Source organism: Phyllobates terribilis, unplaced genomic scaffold (genome assembly GCF_046119375.1).
Source record: "Phyllobates terribilis strain yellow unplaced genomic scaffold, ASM4611937v1 Scaffold_98__1_contigs__length_5973952, whole genome shotgun sequence".
NCBI lineage: Eukaryota > Metazoa > Chordata > Amphibia > Anura > Dendrobatidae > Phyllobates > Phyllobates terribilis.
In genome coordinates this window covers 2,397,805-2,416,231 of record NW_027362858.1, presented here as the reverse complement: position 1 = coordinate 2,416,231, position 18,427 = coordinate 2,397,805, and the positions used below count along the sequence as shown (strand labels likewise).

The following is an 18,427-nucleotide window of genomic DNA, read 5'->3' as shown; positions in this document are numbered from 1 at the left end:
GCCAGCAGGGGGTGCGCCATTCCATCTCTTCATTGGCGCACCCGTGACTTGATCACTGAAGATCCCTGTGTCTGTCATCACTGGATTCCTGTGACAGCCAGCCTGTTGCTAGTGGAAGAATTAATCCGATCGGTAAACGACGTAATGAGAAAAAAATTCTAAACGCCAGATTTACAATTTTTTGGTTGCTGCAACATTGCAATAAAATGCAATAACGGGTGATCAAAGCATCGGATCTACCCCAAAATAGTATCAATATAAACGTCAGCCCGGCGTGCAAAAAATAAGCCCTCACCTGGCCCCAGATCCCAAAAAATAGAGACACTACGGGTCTTGGAAAATGGCGTCATTTTTTTTTTTTTTTTTAGCAAACTTTGGATTTTTTTTTCACCACTTAAATAAAAAAGAACCTATACATGTTTGGTGTCTTCGAACTCGTAATGACCTGGAGAATAATGATGGCAGGTTAGTTTTAGCATTAACTGAACATGGTAAAAAAAGGACCCCAAAAAAACTGTGGAATTGCATTTTTTTTGCAATTTCACCGCACTTGGAAATTTTTCCCGTTTTCCAGCAACTGGGCCTACTTCTGTCGGCTACAGGCTCTACGATAGGGACAGACTGCACCTCAACTGGGAGGGTGCAGATGTGCTGCAGTGAAAAATGGTCAGATGGATGGAGGAGCTTTTAAACTAGGATCTGGGGGGAGGGAGGTTAGTTGTACAAATAAGGGGATAGAGTAGACAGAGAGAGAGAGAGAGTAGGGGTCAATGAGAATTTAGGGGGCTGGGACATTCAAGAAAAGTAAGGAGGCAAGAAGGAGTAATAAATAATTAATAGTATTAAACGTCTGCTGGCAAATGCAAGAGGTCTTGCAAACAAAATTAATGAATTAAGAGACTAATGTCAGCCACAGATTACGATGTGGTGGGCATTACGGAAACCTGGCTGGAAAGCCATGACTGAGTGACAAACATAGAGGGTTACACTACATTCAAACGGTTAGGAAAGAAAAAAAGGTAGAGGGGTGGGTATTTTCATTAAATCCAACTTAAGACCTGTGCTCACTGACGACATTGGAGGGGAGCTTCGACAGTGTAGAATCAGTATGGGTAAACGTACATGGAAATGCCAATAATGTAACGCTGCTAATTGGAGTTTGCCTTCTAATAAAGCTGAACATGTAGAGGATGAAATGCTGTAACAAAAACAAGTCATGGTTAAAGTGTTGGCTCCCTTGAAATTGTTCCAGAAAATGAAGTAATTCTCCCAGAAAATTATTGCAATTACACATATTTTGTTATAAATGTTTATTTCCTTTATATATATATGGGAACAACATAAAAAAAAAACAGATAAAAAGAGGCAAAGTGAACATAATTTCACACAAAACCACCAAAACTGGGCAGGTCAAAATTGTTGGCACTTTTTGTCAAAATTGTGGGGTGTGGGTAAACAACTTCGTTTCAAGCATGTGAAACTCATTCAAACTCAATTGTGGCAAGTAACAGGTGTGAGCAACATGAAAATCACACCTGAAACCAGATAAAAAGGGAGAAGTTGATTCAATCTTTGCATTGTGTGCATGCTTGTGCCACACTAAGCATGGAGAACAGAAAGAGAAGAAAAGAACTGTTTGAGGACTTGAGAACCAAAATTGTTCTAATCTTGAAATTCTTGATATTTTTCAAGTCCATCTCCAGAGATCCGAATGTTCCTTTGTCCATGGTGCACAACATAATCAATACATTTACAACCCATGTCACTGTAGCTAATCTCCCTGGATGTGGACAGAAGGGAAAAATTGACGAAAGTGTAGTCCAGATGGTGAATAAGTAGCCCCACCAAAGTTCCAAAGAAATTCAAGCTGTCTTGAATGCTCAGGGTGCATCAGTGCCAGCGTGAACCATCCGTCAACATTTGAATTAAATGAAACGCTATGTCAGGAGAATAAGGCGGACCCCACTGCTGACACAGAGGCATAAAAAAGCTACACTGCAGTTTGCCAAGATGCACATGAGTAAGCTAAAACCCTTCTGGGGAAGCGCCTTGTGGACAGAGGAGACCAATATAGAGCTTTTCGGTAAAGCAAATCGTTCTACTGTTTAAACAGAATGAAGCCTACCAAGAAAAAATCACAGTAACTACAGTGGAATATGGTGGAGGTTCAAAGATGTTTTGGAGTTGTTTTGAGGCCTCTGGTATTGGGTGCCTTCACTGTGTGCAAGGCATCATGAAATCTGAAGATTACCAAAGGATTTTGTGTGGCAATGTAGTGCCTAGTGTCAGAAAGCTGGGTTTGCGTTCTAGGTCATGGGTTGCCAGCATGGCAATGACCCCAAACATACATCAAGAAGCACCCAGAAATGTATGGAAACAAAGTGCTGCAGAGTTGTGAAGTGACCGCCAATGAGCTCGGATCTAAATCCCATTGAACACCTGTGGAGAAATCTTAAAATTGCTGTTTGGAGAAAAATATGAGAGTCTTCAGTGGTTGATACCTTTGGCTAACTGAAAAGATGGTAACAAATTACAAGCTTTCGAGACTACTCAGGTCTCTTCTTTAGACATAGTATAACACAAAATCTGACGTGTCACATATTTATACACAACAGGGCACAGGAATAATGCAATAGATAAGACAAGTGGCGTGAAGCAGAACTATTAGTATGGGAGAGGGAGAAGCAGTTGTGGCCATGAATATTGGAACAGTTCATTGATAAGGAGTGTGAAAGTTTTATTGTCCTGTGATTGAGGTCTGGTCCATGATTGTGATGCCCCCAAACGGTCTGAGGAGAACATTCCTTAGTTAATGTAGAAAGACATAAATCCATGCGACACATTAACTCCTGATCTGTGAGTGTGTCAAAGATTGTCATAAGTTTGTAATTCCACATTTTTCTGTCCCTCTGAAATTTGAAGTTACCTTTTAATACAAGTAATTTCATGTCCATGATGCTGTGATCAGGGATAAAAAATGTTTGGCCACAGGTAGATCTATTCTTTTTTCTTTTATTGTGTGGCGATGAGAATTCATCCTTGTTCTAAGTTTTTGCCCTGTCTCCCCTATGTACAGACCCCCAGCTGGACATTTGGTACATATAATTAAGTACACTACATTAGATGTGATGCAGCTGAAAGTACTTGGGATCTTGTGGTCCTGATGTGAGTTGGGAATCTTTATCTTGCCAGTGGTCATTATAAATAGACAGGTTTTACATTTTTTCTGGCTGCAGGGAAAAGTTCCTGTAGCTGTTGGAAAGGACAGGGAGTTTCTGATAATGATGCTTCTTAGATTTGGGGGCTGCCTAAATCACAGAAGTGGGGGGTCTGGAAATATAGATTGTAATCAGCATCTTTTTGTAATAATGGTTGTAATTTCCATGCAGCTCCCATTAGCATCTCCAGATTTGGATTGTAGGTGGCTACTAGAGACTCCAGATTGCTTTCTTGTTTAGTTTTGAAATGTAGGAGATGATTCCATAATATTCTGGTGGCTCTTGCAATCTGGTTTACAATTGTTCTTGTATGGTAGTCCTCGTTCAAAAAGGCCTTTCTGAGGCCACCAAGGTGTTGATTTCAGTACAGGAGTAGTTGAGTGTTAAGTTGATGGTGGGATGAAATTGATTAAAGTGTTCATGGAACGTCTTAAGCTGTTGCTGAGATTCTGTCCAGATGATTAAGATATCGTCAATGTAACGGTAGTAGGCAAGAGGCCTGATGGGACATGAGGACAAGAAGTCACTATAAAGCTTGGCCACAAAAAGATTTGCGTACTGTGGAGCCATTTTACTTCCCATTTCTGTACCAGTCTCCTGTAGATAAATGTTATCAAATTCAAATAATTGTGGGTGAGGATGAATTTTGTAAGTTTCACCACAAAGGTGAAACAATCCTCCTTGTCTGTTTACTTTCCCTCCCGGTACCTTTTCTTTCTACCACGCTTAGGTTTCTGGGAAGTTATACTTGTTCCTTTTATTTTTGGTTCTCATTAGCTTGCCTTCTTTGCCCTATATGAATGTGTCTTAGTTTCTCACTCAGGGTTTTCATATCTTCACACTTTTCTTTCCCCTTGTTGACAGTGTATTGCTGCCCCCCCCCCCCCTCTGATTCCTCAGGAGGTAAGAGAAACTCCTCAACTGCCTATTAGGGAGTTAGGTCTGAGGTGTTATTTTTAGTTAGCTAGGACCTGTCTGTACAGAGACCAATTGGGTGTAGTTGCGGCATTCTTCCCTGTGTGGGTACTCTGGTGGCTATCAAGATGCGCTTTCTGGTTAAAAGATTTCCCAAATTTTGAACATGAAAATGGCTTCTCTGCCCGACTCTCCTGAATCTCTTTTGCTCTTTATGATCCCAACTAGTCTCACCAATTACAAAAGGTCTTTAGTAAGCTACCTTATACAGGCTGCTAAGAATATCATTCCTCGTCAATGGAAAAGTACTTCTCCACCTACTCTGGAGGAGTGGTTCTGTGACATAGCTCTTCTAAATAGGATGGAACATTTGATTGCCCGATCCCCCACTGATTGTGAGTCTTGGAGAGACTGGATTGAATTCCAGGAATCCGATGCCTACAGTCTTACATCACACTGATGTGACCCACCCTTTTCTCTGGTGCGTTTCTTCTCTGTCCGGATTGTGCTCTGCATTGGTTCGGGCCTGGCTGCACTACGTATGGTTTCCATGGGATTTTAGTAACTTCATAATTGTAATACTGATGGCCTAAAATGTTTTCTTCCTTCCTTTTTCTTGCTATAACTTGATGTTTTATTGGACGTTATACTTATATTCTATGATATATTGATGCTGATATTGTCCTGGTTATTCATTTTTTATTTTTTTTTTGTATTTTTGTAATTGAAAATTATTTAACCTTTCAATAAAAATTGAATTTTGAAAAAGGCTTCTCCCCTGTGTGACTTCTCTGATGTTTATTAAGAGTTACTTTCCGCGTAAAATATTTCCCACATTCTGAACATGAAAAAGGCTTCTCCCCTGTGTGAGTTCTGTAGTGTTCAACAAGATTGCATTTCTGTTTAAAATGTTTACCACATTCTGAACATGAAAAAGGCTTCTCCCATGTGTGAGTTCTCTGGTGTATAACAAGACTGTATTTCAATTTAAAATGTTTACCACATTCTGAACATGAAAAAGGCTTCTCCCCTGTGTGAGTTCTCTGGTGTATAACAAGACTGTATTTCAATTTAAAATGTTTACCACATTCTGAACATGAAAAAGGCTTCTCCCCTGTGTGAGTTCTCAGGTGTATAACAAGACTGTATTTCTGTTTAAAATGTTTACCACATTCTGAACATGAAAAAGGCTTCTCCCCTGTGTGACTTCTCTGATGTTTATTAAGAGCTGATTTTCGTGTAAAATATTTCCCACATTCTGAACATGAAAAAGGCTTCTCCTCTGTATGAGTTATCTGGTGTATAACAAGACCGTATTTCTGTTTAAAATGTTTACCACATTCTGAACATGAAAAAGGCTTCTCCCCTGTGTGACTTCTCTGATGTTTATTAAGAGCTGCTTTTCGTGTAAAACATTTCCCACATTCTGAACATGAAAAAGGCTTCTCCCCTGTGTGGGTTCCCTGGTGTTTAACAAGATCTGATTTCTTGTTAAAATATTTCCCACACTTGGAACAAGAAAATCTATTCTCGGCTGTGTGAATTTTTTGATGGTTAGGAAAAGATTTTTCGAGAGGAAAACTATTTCCATATTCTAAAAATGTCTTCTTTGCTTTAGGAGCAGTTTGTTTTTTAATGCTTAATTTGTGACTATAATTTTCCTTAGTAGTTGGTAATGAATCAGAAGACAGGACCTGTTTCAAAGGATCAGATGACAAATCTTTGCTGTGAAGGGATGATGGTATATCTGGAGTAATGGCATTCAATTCAATTGTATCCTGTGGGATCTCTAGATCTTCTGATTTAAAAATTGAAGATGTCAGCATTACCTCTGATCTCCAGGTACAGTTATCTGCTAAGATAAAAATCTATTATTTTTCAATAAAATATCCTTGGATTTTATTTTTTTACATTTCTACTTAAACTGTCTATAATAATGGCAAGTTATGTACCGTATTTTTCGGACTATAAGACGCAACGGACCATAAGACGCACCTAGGTTTTAAGGAGGAAAATAAAAAAATAAAAATTTAAGCATAAAATGTGGTCATGATGCACTTTTAAGGGGGAGGGGGGGTCTTCTGCTGACACTGGTACAGGGGTAATGTCCCCCAATTCTGACAATATCCCCCATCCTGGTATATATGCCGCCCCTTCCTTTTATACGTGGTCCCCATCCCCATCCTGGTATGCCTGGCATCCCTCCATCCTGGTATGCATGGCACCCCTCATCCTTATCCTGGTATGCATGGCACCCCTCATCCCTATCCTGATATGCATGGCACCCCTCATCCCTGTCCTAGTATGCATGGTACCCCTCATCCCTGTCCTGGTATGCAAGGCACCCCTCATCCCTGTCCTGGTATGCAAGGCACCCTTCATCCCTGTCCTGGTATGCATGGCACCCATCATCCCTATCCTGGTATGCATGGCACCCATCATCCCTATCCTGGTATGCATGGCACCCTTCATCCCGGTCCTGGTATGCATGGCACCCCTCATCCCTGTCCTGGTATGCATGGCACCCCTCATCCCTGTCTTGGCATGCATGGCACCCCTCATCCCTGTCCTAGTATGCATGGAACCCCTCATCCCTGTCCTGGTATGCATGGCACCCCTAATCCCTATCCTGGTATGCATGGCACCCCTCATCCCTGTCCTGGTATGCATGGCACCCCTCATCCCTGTCCTGGTATGCATGGCACCCCCAATCCCTGTCCAGGTATGCATGGCACCCTTAATCCCTGCCCAAATATGCATGGCACCCCTAATCCCCATCATGCTGCACATTAAAAAAAAATAAACACTCCTACTCACCTCTCTTCTCTCTCCTCCAGCGCTGCGTCCTGTCTGCCTGCACTGATCTCTCCATGTGAGCCGTGCATGACGTCACTGCCATGCACGGCTCACAAGGAGAGATTAGCTGCTGGAAGTCACTGCTTCCCACGCCGGGACTGTGTGCGCGGGGAGCAGTGAATTCACTCTCCTTCATAGCCGGCACATAGCGGAGCCGCGCTGCGGCTGCTGGCTATCTCCTGTGCCCGCTCATTAAAGGGAATGAATATTAACCCCTTCCCCATGCCCATGGGCGTGGAGAGAGGTTGAATATTCATGCCCTTTAACAGCGGGCATAGGAGAAAAAAAGGAGGAAAAAAGTGCGTCTTATAGTCCGAAAAATACATTGAATTAATTATTCACCAAGACACTGACATTTCAAAATCTAATAGAAAACCTCATAGGATGAACCAGTAGAGCGTGGTTTTCAACTGTTCATTCTGCCTCTCAAATATGGAATAAAAAGCCACCAAGTTATGTAGGCAACAATAATACCAATTAAAACTTCTACTCATCTCACAAACAACAAGCCCCACTCAGGTCCATCGTCTGTAAATGGAAAAAAAATCATAGATACCGGTAACAGGATTTTACAGAGCCCATGATAGCACCACCTGAGAGATGGTATCCGCCCACCCAGGACAGGAAACCTGCTGAATAAAAAAGGCGGTATCTCTCCTCCACATCAGTTTTGTTTTAGAGCATGAGAGAACCTCCAGACAGTATGTTAGTACACAACTACCACCAATAAAACATTTCTCACTATACACCCATATATAGAGAACACCATAAGTGATAAAAAAGGGGGGGCATATAAGGGTGCTGTTATGGGCTCTGTAAAATCCCGTTACCGGTAGGTAACTATGATTTTTTTCCCCTTCTCCTATGATAGCACCACCTGAGAGATTTATATAGAACAGACACCTTAGGGATGGATCACCACTTGCAACACCTTTCTCCCAAAGGATAGATCAGCAGATGAAGAAAGATCAAGCCGGTAATGGTTATAAAAGGTAGAAGGAGATTACCATGTTGCTGCCTTACATATGTTATCAATGGACACTTCTGCCTTCTCAGCCCATGAAGCTGCACTAGCTCTGTGGAATGGCCCTTCAGGTTCTCTGAAACTGGCACATTACTAGGGAAATATGCTAAGCTAACGGCGTCCCTGATCCAGCTAACTATAGTTCCCCTTGTAACTTTAAGCTCCCTGGAAGGAGACAAATAAGGCATCACTTCTCCAAGGCCTTGTTACCTCCAAATACTGAACCAAAACCAGTCTAACATCTAGAGTATGAAGCCTCTGTTCCCCTAAATCTGTTGGGTTAGGATACAATGAGGGGAGAATGATCTCCTGTGTTCTGTGGAATTTGGAGGCCACCTTCGGAAAATAGGCTGGGTCTGGTATTAATGTAACTCCATCTACAGTGACCTGTGTAAAAGGATGATTTACTGACAGAGCTTGTAAGTCACTAACTCTACGGGCTGATGTTAGCGCTATCAGTATCACTGTGTTCAGAGTGAGAGTTCTTTCTGTCACGCTTCCTAAGTGCTCAAAAAGGAGACTTAGTCAGGGCTTCCAGGACCAGGTTTAGATCCCAGGGAGGCATTCTCGGGGTAGCAATAGGTCTGGATCTATTGCACGCCTGCTGCCAAATTATAGTTATATAAAGCTCTAAGCGCTGATACTTGCACCTAAAGGGTACTGGTAGCCAACCCCATATCTAAGACCCTTTGAAGAAATTCCAGAATAGCTTTATAGGAATTTTAACCTTAGCTCACTGCGCCGAAATAGATAGGAATTTTGACCATGTCCTACAATAGATCTTAGTCGTCACACTGCTTTTGAGCAGAGTAGTTACTAGACCTAGGGAAAACCTTCCTGGATTAGTAACGACCTTTCAAACTCCAGGCCATCAAATGCCCAACCTCTGATGATGGAAGCCTGGGCCTTGCTTGAGGAGATCTGGAGTATCTGGAAGGACCCATGGATCTGACTGGGACATCCTCTTTATCCAGGTGAACCAGGGTCTCTTGGGCCAGAATGGGGCGATTAGTATGACCCTTGCCTGCTCCTCTCGGATCTTCCTCAAAATCGTTGGCATTAACATTAGTGGGGGGAAAGCATAGGCTAGGCCAAAGCTCCAGGGTATTTGTAATGCATCTAATGCATAGGGTCTTTCTTTTGGATTTAAGGAGCAGAAGATCCTTGTTTTTCTGTTTCGTTTGTTTGCGAAAAGATCTATTTCTGATTGACCCCAGCGATCCACAATTTGCTGGAATACTGTTGGATTCAGCTCCCATTCGCCCTGATTCAGTATATTCTGACTCAGAAAATCTGATCTTTAGTTTTCTTTGCCTCTTATATGCAGAGCCGAGAGCATAAATTGATGTTGTTCTGCAAACTACAGAATCTGCTCTTTCACTAACAGGAGAGGTCAGGATCTCGTGCCCCCCTGATGATTTACATAAGCGACTGTTGTACTGTTGTCTGACATAATTAGGATGTGTTGTCCCTGTAGTTGGGAACTGAACTTCATCACTGCATTCTTTATCGCCGACAGCTACTTCATGTTTTGAGAAGGCTTTCTCACTGTCCGACCAGATTCCTTGTATTACACGATCTCCCAGATGTGCTCCCAGTCATCTGAGCTTGAGTCCGCTGTAATTATGTCCCTGACCTGATACGACCAGGGAACTCTCTGTGACAGGTTCTCCCGATCCAGCCACCATGCGATTGAGCTGATGGCTGTATTGGAAAGTGTCATCTTCCTGTCCAAGTGTCCCCTGAGTTGTTTCTCCGCTGCTAGGATATCTTGCTGCAGATATCGGGAGTGTATCTGAGCCCACTGGACTGCTGGGATACATGATGTCATTGTACCTAAAAGAGACATTGCTTTCCTTAGGGTCATGGATGGATTCCTGACTACTCCTTAGTCTAAGGACATAATTCTGTTTTTCTTGTCTTCTGGTAGCAGACAAGTCTATCCCTCTGAGTCCAAGATAAGCCCTAAAAAAGACGGAACCTTCCGACGCTCCAGGCTTGACTTCTCTAGATTCAGTATCCATCCAAGATTGATCAGGCTGGCTCTGACTCTTGTCAATGCGAGTTTTCAATGCTCTCTTGATCTGCATACTACCAGGAAGTCGTCCAGATAAGGGACATTCTGGAGGTCATGCGCCATGACCTCCAGAATGATCTTCGTAAAGATTCTCGGCGCCATGGAGAGGCCAAAGGGCAGAGCTGTGAACTGAAATTGCCTCACACGATTGATGATATATACAGCTACTCTCAGATACTGCTGGTATCCTGTATGGATTGGGAAGTGGTAATAGGCGTCCTTCAGGTCGAGGACACTCATAACAACCCGGGAACAACACCTTTATGGCTAATATTATAGATTCCATTTTGAAGGGTCTGTAGATTAGAAAGTTGTTTAGGCCCTTCAAGTTGATTATGGTTCTAAAGGAGCCATCCGGCTTCTTTATCAGAAACAGGGGCGAATAGAATCCTTTGCCCTGCTTGCTTATCAGTCTCTCTCAGAACCTTCTTTTCCACTGGTTTTAATACCTCTTGCTCCAGGGATGTTTGCTCTCTGGGCCTCCTGGGAGACGAAATCCTGAAGGTCTGCAGGGGAATGGATCTGAATTCCAGTCTCAGTCCTGTCTTTATAATCCCTAATATCCAGGCACTGAATGTAATTTTTTCCCAGGTAGGCAGAAGTGGGACAGTCTTCCTCCTACCTGGGGAGGCCCATCACTTAGGGGTTTTTCTGTTCTCAGAGGAAGGACCTCCGAACATGAAGCCTTCACTCCTTGTCCTTTCATCTGCCCTGGTCTCTGAAAAATTTACCTATGCTATACCTCCTTTTACAAAAGGAAGTCTTGTACTGAGGCATCAACACACTGGAAAACCTGTGTTTCTTATCTGTGGCTTTATCCAGTATGTCATCCAGAGCTTTGCCAAAAAGAAACTCCCCTTCACACGAGATTGAACAGTTTCATCTTAGACTGTACATCACCTGACCAGCTCTTGAGCCACAGAGCTCTGCGAGCTGCGATGGATAAATTCGCTGATCTGGCGGCCAGCCTTACTGAATCTGCCGACGCGTCCGCGAGGAAAGCAGCCGCCCCCTGCATTAGCGGAAGACTGGCCAGGATTTTTTCCCTTGGAATGTCCCCTTTAATCTGGTCTTCTAGATGCTGAAACCAGACCATCATTGACCTGGCTGTGCAAGTGGCTGCGACTTCCGGTTTCAATGCTCCCGCTGGTCCCTCCCAGGTTTGTTTTAATAAGGTTTCCGCTTTTTTTATCAAGAGGATCCTTGAAAGCTCCTAAATCCTCAAACGGCAGGGTGGATTTTTTTTAGAGAATTTTGATACTGTCACGTCAATTTTTGGGGTTTTATCTCACCTGGTTGATTCTTCTTCCTCAAACGGGTATCTTCTCTTTGAAGGTGATGGTAACTGCCCTCTCCCATCAGGTCTTTTCTATTCCCTGTCGATAAACGATCCTCTCATTGACAGGGAATGTGCGCCTCTTCTTCTGATCCAGACCCCCAATCATGATGTCCTGAACAGTACTAGGGGTCTTGGTATCGGCTATGCCCATAGTTGTTCTGATGGCTTTAATCAGCTTATCCGTGGTTTGCACTGGAAAACATGGCCTACCTCCTGTATTGCTATCTGAGGAAGATGATGATGATGAGGATGACGAGTAGGTAGGAGAGGAAACAGACTTCCCCTTGCCCTGGAATACTACAGAATTTCTGAGTCTGATGTATGACATCTCAGCTTCCTACTCTTTTTACGTATAACCAACGTCTTTAGGGAGTCCCTAACCTCCGTCTGGATTAAAGATTTTAAATCCATAGCAAAATTAGGTGTTTCCTCTGATATGGTTTCTTGGATACAACTCGGGCTAAGCTTTTTAGTATAAGTGTTGGGAAAATTAACCCTGCACAGCGCACACTCCATGTTATTCCTCTTGGCACTACACTTTTTGGGTTTTTCCTAGTAGAAAAAATACATAGAAAAAAGGGACCCATCTACTATGGTGAACTTTCACATAGATCACTCACTACTCTGCCGTTCAGGGTACCGGAGATTGAGGCTGGATCAATTCATATGATCGCTCCCGGCTGGAGGTGGTGGACTCGCGACCTGCCCTGCTCCTCTGGCTGGTCTTGCTGCCGCTTGTCTGACTGACACTGCTGTGGCCTTGATGGAGCTGCTGTTGCTGCTGAGGCTGCTTTGGTGGCTTCTGCTGCTTCTGCTCTGGTGACTGCGGCTCTTGCCGCAGGGCGCTTCACTTCCTGACACACGCCCTGCGTGTGCGCAGCCCCATGGACCAGCATTCCGGCGCGCAACGTCAGCAGGGTGCGCCGGAAACTAACATGCGCTCTGCGTGTGTGTAGTCCTGGTCCCGGCACGCTACGTTAGCAGGGCGCCCCGGAACCTCTTGACACGTGCCCTGCATGTGCACAACCCCGGAAGTCCCACTTGCCAGCGCGCTTAGCCACAGGGTGCATAATACCACTGCACTCCCGCGTGTACCCTTGGTGGGCGGATACCCTCTCTCAGGTGGTGAAAAAGGGAAAAAAAACAGAGGTTTCCATAAAGGCTCTTGAAAAGCAACATGGCTTCCATAACCCAATCCAGCAATATCCGATCTCCCAAAGTCAAATCTCCCCCTTGCTTCTGAGCCTTGCAGTGCGCCCAAACCACATTTAGCATCTATGTATTTGACATTACTATAGTGAGAAGAACCCACTTAATTTACGGTGTGTGTCTCCTGGAGCACAATCTGGGCACTATGTGTTGGGCAATAAAATGGCATAATTGCAATTTTCACTCTCCAACATCCACTGCATTCTAATATCCGGAAAGTGCCAGTAGAATCAAAATAGTCACTACCCCTTTAGATTAATTCCCTGAGGATTAAAAATTACACAATGGAGCAATGGAGTCACTTTATGTGGATTTCACTGTGCTGCCCTGCTTAGGGCAGCACGATAGCTCAGTGCTTCGTACTGCAGCCTGGGGTCCTGGGCTCAAATGCCACCAAGGACAACATCTGCAAGGAGTTTGTATGTTCTCCCCGTGTTTCTCTGGTTTCCTCCCACACTTCAAAGACATACTACTGATAGGGAATTTAGATTGTGAGCCCCAATGGGGACAGCGATGATAATGTATGTAAATCGCTGAGGAATATGTTGGCGCTATATATATATATATATATAAAGAAAATAAAGATTATTACTGCTCTGGTTTTCTGTTATTACGTCATATTAGGGCTTCTGCAAATGGTGTGTCCCATCTCCTCTGGGATCTGCTCCCCGACGTCTGCTTCTCTCACCAGAAGCCGCCTTATTCATCCTGCAGGCGGCGCTGGTGATGGAGGAGACGTCAGAACCAGAAGCTCTGTATGGCGAAGGCTCTGTCCAGCCACTAAGATTAGGGTGCCTGGGACCTGTAGTACCATCCAGTCTGGCAGTATGAGTGTGTGCTGTCCAGCTGGAGTAATCTGCTCCCTGCTTCAGCCAACTGGAAAGCACCGCACCCTACTAAAGCTGGAAGCATATTGCCGGAAGCTGCCAGATACAGCCTTGTTCTCCTCTGGTTCAGTCCTCTGTGCTCAGCTCCCAGCTTGTGTATTTGTTTCCTGTTGTGACCTCGGCCCGTTTACTGACTACTCTTGTGTCTTCTGATTTTGTATTTTCTCTGCTCTCCTGGTTCTGACCCGGCTACCTGACTATTCTTCATCCCATCTCACTCCACAGAACAGCAGGTAACACTGTGGCCCAAGCCTAGGGGTCTCTGTGTAACGCCAGATCCATGTAGAGGGGGTTAAAGGGTGATGAGCAAAACTGTGAGTATAGACAATAACACATCTCCTGAAATGATCAAACTCAAGAGTCTTCATCAGTAAAAAATGAGTAACTAATGGTGAAACCTCTCTGGGGTAATTATAGTATGCGGCTTGGTGGCTCTTGGCCATCTAAATTATTGTAAGGTCTAATAAATATTTTCTATCACATGAGATTAAAGAAAAAAATATACTTTTATTAAAGAGAACTATTTATAATAGTGCAGAGCTGAAAATGTCTTAATTTTAGATCTCGGGCATCTGGGAGAGTCAATGGAGACCTTTTTTTTAAAGGCTACCAAGGAGTTACAGACTGAAGTAAGTGAGGCCGGACGATCCCACCACAATCAAACTATCATACAGAATGAACCTGGAAAAAAATAACTTATTTTTTTATTCTATGTTACATCCTCAACAACAATGTATGTATGAGAGGAGAACTACAAACTAAACTGGAGTTGCACTCATTTGTGGTGGACCATTGGAGCTACTATGAGTCCTGACCAGAAGAGTAGAGAAAGTATTAGCGCCCCAATTTCAGGAGAGATTGTGCAGTAATCTGAATTCCTTAGGATTGAAAATATAATGTAATTTATGACGTGGAGTGAATCCATGAAACCAGGACTCGAGCCAACATATCTCCTGCAGGCGGGAATAAATGTATATTACAGCCATCAGCCACACACAGCTTAGAGATATATCATGCACAGATGTAATGTTTTCTGTATAGTTTATCACAATCCTGTTTGAAGTTAGTCCGTTTTAGAAGAAATTGAAAACTCAATATAAAGGGAGACTCTACTGTTATTGTACAGAAATTCACACTTGGCCCTCACTGCACATTTAATGTTGTAGATCATAAAAGTGACGTTTGGCCAGAAAGACTGGACCTGGTCTTGTAGGAACCATATGAGGACATTCAGCAGGACAGAAGGGAGAGAAGGTAGATTCATCCAATAAGATATCAGGGATCTAGGAAGCCAACACCATCATTACCCTCCACTTTCTCTTACAGGCCCATCATAATATTTTTCTTCAAGTGATTTTCTAACTTGTCAGCACATTCTTCATATGCTGTCATTTGGCTTTGTAGTTAATAATAATAATCTTTTTATTTATTTATTTTTTGTAGTTTACAGATCTGCGCAGGTCACGGTCAGCGTCTCCTAATCCCAGGGGGTAGGTGGATTGTCGAGGTTGTAAGTTCTATAGAAAAGGGCTTTCAATGTCCAAAATGATTTGAACAGTTTAGGGTGGAGGAGAATGTTGTGGCCTAGAGGCAAAATGGTGATCACACGATTGTGATACGGCCGGACTACACCACCGATAAAGCAGCCACAGCCGGTGACTGAGAAGAATCTGTGACTTCTCTGCATTTAGTGGTTACTACTCACCTGGGTAGTCATATGTAGGAATCTCCTCTTTACACCGCTCATCACCCCTCACATATGTCTCTGTAGTATTAATATGGGTCAGATCTTCACCCTGAAACAAATATTGGAAAAGTCACAGACAGATGGAGAAGTCCCATCTATGATTAGCTCTAATCCTGCCATCTCCACCGTTCTCATTACAATAGTCTATAATATAACCGGGGATGCGTATCTCTGTCTTAAGCCTCGATAGACTGCGCATGCGCGACGCGCAGTCTGGCTCCAGACAGAATCAGGCATCCAGCCGTTACAGGTAAGAGGAGTGTATGGCTCCGGAGATCGCGATATGCGTAGGCACTGAACACATACCACAATCTCCGGCGCCATACTTACCTGATCGGGAGGAGCGTTGCTGCAGCGCCTCTCTTCTTTGGAGATGGGGCTGGAGTGAGGCGTCGGATTGGCGCATGAGCGTAGTGCTATCCGGCGCCATTTTACTGAAGACACATTTACAGTGTGCGTTCAGCAAAATGGCGCCAGACAACGCAGTGCTCCGGTGACACACTCCTCCCCCGGCCTCCGGCAGAACAGGGCGCAGAAGAGCTGGAGCACAGAGAAGAAAGGTGAGTATAACTGTTTATTTTTTTGTATGTGTGTACAGTGTGAAAGGAATGAGGGGGCCACACATATCAGGATTGGGGGGTGAGGGGGCCACACATATCAGGATTGGGGGGTGAGGGGACCTTGCATACCAGGATGAGGGGTACCACACATACCAGGATTGCAGGGTGAGGGGACCATGCATACCAGGATTGGGGGGTGAGGGGTATCACGCCCAGGATGTGGGGGTGAGGGGTGCCATGCATACAAGGATTTGTGGGTGAGGGGTGCCATGCATACCAGGATAGGATGGTGGGGACAGGATGGGGGCAGCACAAATACCAAGAGGGGGGCAGCACATACCAGCATGGGAGACCATATACCAATAAAAATGCTCACCACCTGGGCGTAGAATGGGTTCAATAGCTAGTATAAAACATATAATACTGGTGGATAAAACAAGACTGAGCACAAGACCTTCACAGCAGTCTACACATCATAGGGGAGATCTCATGACACCTTCTCTCCATCTACCTGATGATCCTGAGGAACATTGGGGTCTTCTTGTTTACAGTCCTGTGGAAGAAGAGGACGGGGACATCTCTCTGGTGTTGTTCTCTTACTGGATAAATCTGGAGGAAACACATACAGGGACTGAATTCATTCTTTACATACAGATAATTATAGGCCGTGTGTATTTAGTCCTGTCTATTACCTGGTGATGTGAGGGGCTGGGGAACCTCCATCATGACGTCCTTGTACAGATCTTTGTGTCCTTCTAAATACTCCCACTCCTCCATGGAAAAATAGACAGCGACATCCTGACATCTTAAAGGAACCTGACACATACAATGATAATGTCATCCCCCGATCCCTTCATATTGTTACTGTATAATGTCCCAGCATTCCCAGCAGTGTCACCTCTCCAGTCAGCAGCTCAATCATCTTGTAGGCGAGTTCTAGGATCTTCTGGTCATTGATGTCCTCATGTATCAGGGGGTGAGATGGAGGTCCTGTGATTGGGCTCAGGGGTCTTTTCCATCCCTCAGACACAGGGTCCTGACAGCGCTCACTAGAGGTCTTCTTCACTACTGTGTAATCCTGGTTATGGAGAGACACATTAATAAATCTCCCTCCAGACATTTCCAGAGTCCTCACCTCTCCAGTTCTGTCCATCTGTTATTCCCATAGATAAGAATGATGTAATGGGACGTCATCAGAATCTCTCACCTCTCCAGTAATCCGGAAGAGGATCTCTAGGGTGAGGTGTAATATCCTCTCTGCCATCTTGTCTCTGTCCATATCCATCTTTGATGGGTCAATAAGGATAATTCTCTTATATAGAAGATCTTCACTGAGAGGATCCGATATTGTAGGGACCTGAATGAGAAGATGATGAGCCGATGTAACATCATAAAAATCCTGTGTAATAATACAATTACTGGAGATAATAAGTGGAAATGTGGTGGGCCACTGGGGAGGCGCCAGATGTTGCAGAAGGGCCAGCTGGGGTATGTAGTCTCAAAGGCAGCAGATAATGATGTCACAGTAGTTGAAGGGGGTCGCTGGACCCCTAAACACTTCCCTAGTGTCCACAAAAATTGTCAAAAGCGGGAGGTGGCACTTGTGGATGGGATAGGACCCCCAGGGGGCACTCCTGTAGTTGTGGTGTCTGGGTGTAAGTTTGGAGTGCCCGTGATGTTTGTGCAATCAAAAGCAGCCAGACACGCAGGTGAACTTGTAAACATAACAATTTTACTGAAGGAGGTAACGGGGTACAGTCTCTCTTGAAGGCAAAGTTTACAGTATTTTGTGCATATGAAAGTAATGGTTCTCTCCTCATGAGACAAGCGAGGTTATGGCCTCTCAGGGCGGCTGGAGCAGAGTCCTCTTCACTTGCTAGTAGAGGAAATGCTATGCGCAGTCTAAGAAATATTACACTGATGGAGGGACCTTCACAGATTGGCTCTCCGTGGAAACACACTAAAGTCTGGGTGTGCTCACAGTTTTTAGCCCACCGTTCCCTTTCGCAGGGGGTAGGTTTAAACAAAAAGTCGGTGGTGTGGCAGCCACGTGGATCTAGTCCCGGCTAGAAGCAAACAGGATAACCAGCGTACAGGAGAGAGAGCACACAAACAGCGTTATCTCTCCTGACTGGAAGAGGCTTGTCTTTTGTGAAGGAGATTATGTGGAGAAAAATGTCCCCCCAGCGTGGACTGGCATGGAAACTCTTCTGTGAGAAATAGTGTCTGTCTCCTGTATCTTCATTAGGCAGCTTGAACCCCCCACTACTGATTTGTACCAGTGCTCAGTCAGTGTGTGAGCCCTGAGCTGGGAGACTCCTCACAGCCATTTCTATGGCAGCTTATTGTGAGGAGAATCACTTAACTTTCATATACACACATTGGCCAGTAGATGGCAGGAAAGTCCAATTTACAATGCAATGTATTATATCTGCTAACTCACAGTGCCCACACTGGAACAAGTCTACTATCGCACTACAACTGTCTCATTTAGCAGCAGAACGTGTACCGGGATGCCACAGAAACATATGAGGAGATATATTATTTTACAGTACCGTATTTTTCGGACTATAAGATGCACCTAAGTTTTAGAGG

At 44.2% G+C, this 18,427-nt stretch overlaps 2 protein-coding genes across 3 annotated transcripts in view; both read right to left on the bottom strand.

Moving 5' to 3' along the window:
* Positions 1-18,427, bottom strand: part of LOC141198613 (uncharacterized) — a 171,917-nt gene that overhangs the window by 133,838 nt on the left and 19,652 nt on the right. The window contains 2 exon segments of the mRNA XM_073663046.1: positions 16,731-16,910; positions 17,040-17,189. Coding sequence (XP_073519147.1) covers positions 16,731-16,910; positions 17,040-17,117 — 258 coding nt within the window. The 5' untranslated portion in view covers positions 17,118-17,189.
* Positions 1,406-15,566, bottom strand: LOC141198627 (uncharacterized). Of its 2 annotated transcripts, none has more exons than XM_073663065.1 (2): positions 15,231-15,566; positions 1,406-5,988 (listed from the first exon to the last, which is right to left on the bottom strand). In XM_073663065.1, exon 2 carries the CDS (start codon positions 5,957-5,959, stop codon positions 4,877-4,879), a length of 1,083 nt encoding a protein of 360 aa, XP_073519166.1. In that variant the 5' UTR covers positions 5,960-5,988; positions 15,231-15,566; the 3' UTR covers positions 1,406-4,876. The 2 variants fall into 2 exon arrangements, with proteins under 2 accessions (XP_073519166.1, XP_073519167.1); XM_073663066.1 differs by having other exon boundaries at positions 1,406-5,985.